This window comes from Asparagus officinalis, chromosome 3 (genome assembly GCF_001876935.1).
Source record: "Asparagus officinalis chromosome 3, Aspof.V1, whole genome shotgun sequence".
Lineage (NCBI taxonomy): Eukaryota > Viridiplantae > Streptophyta > Magnoliopsida > Asparagales > Asparagaceae > Asparagus > Asparagus officinalis.
The window spans coordinates 9,536,474-9,539,567 of record NC_033796.1 but is presented as its reverse complement, the minus strand read 5'-3'; the positions used below and the strand labels follow the sequence as shown (position 1 = coordinate 9,539,567).

The following is a 3,094-nucleotide window of genomic DNA, read 5'->3' as shown; positions in this document are numbered from 1 at the left end:
GCTAACATTTGGCTTAATGTATGTATTCGTTTTACCTTCCTTTTATGTATAGCAAATTTGTGTGAGGTAATTCTGTTGGACTGCAATTGCTTTATTTTTCTATCCTGTTTGAACAAAAATGGCCATAACTTTGCTTTGATGATTCGTAGATACTACAGGAGGTTTTCTTTTTATGCTCACAAGTTTCTGGTATTATTATTTGCCAAGTTTTTGGACACTCATGCTATCATTTTTCAACTTAATCTCTTGAAGCTAGCCTTATGAAAAGATGAAAGACTGGGATCACTTATCATTATTTCTTCCTTCTCTCTCTCTCTCTCTCTCTCTCTCTCTCTCTCTCTCTCTCTCTCTCTCGTCTTTCTTCTCTCTCTCTCTCTCTCTCTCTCTCTCTCTCTCTCTCTCTCTCTCTCTCGTTATTCAATTATATACTTCAACACCATTATTAATGTCATCAGTAATAGAGATGTCCTAGAGCTGCAGAAACTATATGGAAACTGCATGCATTTGTTTTTTTATGTTGCAAGATTCTTGTGAAATATCTTTTGTCCAGATGGTTTCAGATTCTTCAGGTGTAGGTATTATAAAGCAGTTGACAATTTTTTTTTTTAATTTTTTTGGAAGGTATTGTTCAAGTATCAGATAAGTAATCAAAGTTGCTCGATCAGGAAAATGTTTTGAGTTTTGACCCTTATTTTGGATATAATTCTTCTTTCTCTTGTTTATTTTTCACCTCCTATTAACAGGTCGCTATAGATGTTTTTCATTATGAAACATTTTGCTTTTAAGAGTAGTGTTTCTAACATGATTTTCTTTCTTTGTTATACCGATAAACAGTTTGCGGTTCTATTATGACACACTAATGCAGATTAACTAAACTTAACCACCCTTTGGCTTTCAGATTTTATCGGAAACCCCCCTGAATCAAGAGTTTTCTGATAAAATATCAAAGTTAAAGGGGTTTTCTGATAACCCCTAAACTTAAGGTTTTTTTTTTTTTTTGATATTTGGAAAGTTAAGGGGTGGTTTGTTATGATATTTAGCCATGGTCGAAATAAACTTTGACCTATAGTCTGAATCTGAGCTCACATTTCTATTCGTATCTGATAGCCTCGATGTCTTTATTTCTTAAATATACAATATAAAAAGATAGAAAAGGAATTTGACTCTTGGACTCTTAGGTAGGAAACAAATATGAACAAGCCGGGGGAGAACAAATGCGTGTTCCGTGCGGTTCTTCTCCATCTAAAAAATGTGCGTAAACTTGAAAGCACATGATTTGGTCGGCAGATTTGTTTAACAGCTTTACCTTTAAATACCATCTCCTTGAAAGATGAACAAGCCGGGGGAGAACAAGAGAGGAAACTAGACCAACAAAAAATGTCGATTTTTTCGAGCTTTATATTGTCACCACCTTCATCGATCTTCATCTCTTGCATGTCGGTGATCAATATCGTCGGTTTGAGCTTTTTCGGGATATCTGAGCTATTTGGGCAACACCTCGGTTACTCGAAGTTTTGGAACGTTAGTATAAAGAAGAAGAAGAATGAGTTTACGCTGTCGAGCAGAACAGGGATGTTGATTCTCTATGCGCCTGCAGCAGTTGCAGCCGCTGCCTCGTTCTTTTTGCCTGGTGCGGTGGTCGGTCTCAGAGCTCAGCTGGTTAGTTTGGCGCTCGCCATTCATTTCTTCAAGAGAGTCTTTGAGGTAACTATGTTTGGTTTTATTTTTTTAGCTCCTAGAATAAAAAAATATATTGTGTAAATTATATAAGTTATCCATATTTTTCTCAGTTTTTCTTCTTTATAAGTACAAATTTTTGGTAAAAACCTCACCAGTACTAGTTTAGTAGAAAATTTTTTGGTAAAAAAAAATTTCTAAGGAGAAATTCATGACCGAATGTTATTGTTTAAAACAGAAATCTCCCTATGAAAACACAGTTTAAAAAAAAAAAAACTAATTCATTTAAGGTAGCTTTCATCAAGTAACACCTTTTAACACATTTCTCACTTTCTCTATTTGCAGAAAAATTAACAATCTAGCTTCACAAACACTCAAATTAATCCAAATTTTTTTAGTAAACAAACCCAACACTTGTACTTCTAAATATGTCGACGCTTGACCAAATACATTTTAGCTTTCTCATATCCTGTGACACACATGCGAGGAAATTTCAAATTGTTTGTTTGGTATACTCTAGCTTATAACTTGTAATTGATGTTGCAAGTTAGAGCCAAAAAAAAAAAAATCTATCCTCATGACCAACAATTGTATGCTTGACTTATATCCCTGATATTATTTCGATATTTCAGGTATTGTTCATTCACAAATACAGCGGCCGGATGCAACTGTTATCGACCATCATCATATCCTCCAGCTACACGATCAACACAATTAACATAATCTACACGCAACATCTCTCTCAATCTCAATCCATACGCGAACCCGCTATCGACTTAAAATACCCAGGCATTCTTCTCTCCATCATTGGCATCCTCGGCAACTTCTATCATCACCTCCTTCTTGCAAATCTCCGAGGAAAGGATGAAAAGGGCTATAAAATACCAAGCGGAGGTTTGTTTGGACTAGTGATCTGCCCGCATTATCTCTTTGAGATCATTGTTTTCTTCGGGTTGTCTCTCATTGCACAAACAGCGTACGCGTTTTGCTTTACAGCGGGGACGGTGGTGTATTTGATGGGGAGGAGTTTGGCGACGAGGAGGTGGTATGTTTCTAAGTTTGAGGATCAGTTTCCTAGAGAGATCAAGGCTTTAGTGCCCTTTGTTTTCTAAGATACCTTGGTCAAAGGTTTAATGTTGTATGCATAGTATGCTTTTTTTTTGTGTGACTATTATAGTGTTGTTGAGTGTGTTTTCTTATAAGGAACAAATGTTGAAGGTTAAGACTTATCAGAAGTTGTTATACCCTAAAAATCACAAGTTTTATAAACCCTTGAAACTGGCCACGTGTCAGTCAAGCGGATCATGTCGTATAACAGGAGACCCAACCCAGTATAGGTACAATCCGACTGGACTGGCGACCCCTCCAACAATCCCAGTCCGAGTCGGGAGGCGTCTTCAGGTCGAACCTACCGAAA

The 3,094-nt window shown here is 36.7% G+C and overlaps 1 protein-coding gene across 1 annotated transcript; it reads left to right on the top strand.

The window, feature by feature from the left end:
* Positions 437-2,906, top strand: LOC109832063 (very-long-chain enoyl-CoA reductase-like). The gene is made up of 2 exons (XM_020399510.1): positions 437-1,704; positions 2,310-2,906. The coding sequence occupies exons 1-2, from the start codon at positions 1,378-1,380 to the stop codon at positions 2,787-2,789; spliced, it is 807 nt and encodes a 268-aa protein (XP_020255099.1). The 5' UTR covers positions 437-1,377; the 3' UTR covers positions 2,790-2,906.

What these genes read in the sequence shown, in the direction of transcription:
- LOC109832063 (XM_020399510.1), top strand. Translation starts at nt 1,378, where the DNA reads ATGTCGATTTTTTCGAGCTTTATATTGTCACCACCTTCATCGATCTTC. An exon ending in TCTTCAAGAGAGTCTTTGAG is followed by an intron (nt 1,705 to 2,309) that starts GTAACTATGTTT and finishes TCGATATTTCAG; the next exon opens with GTATTGTTCATTCACAAATA.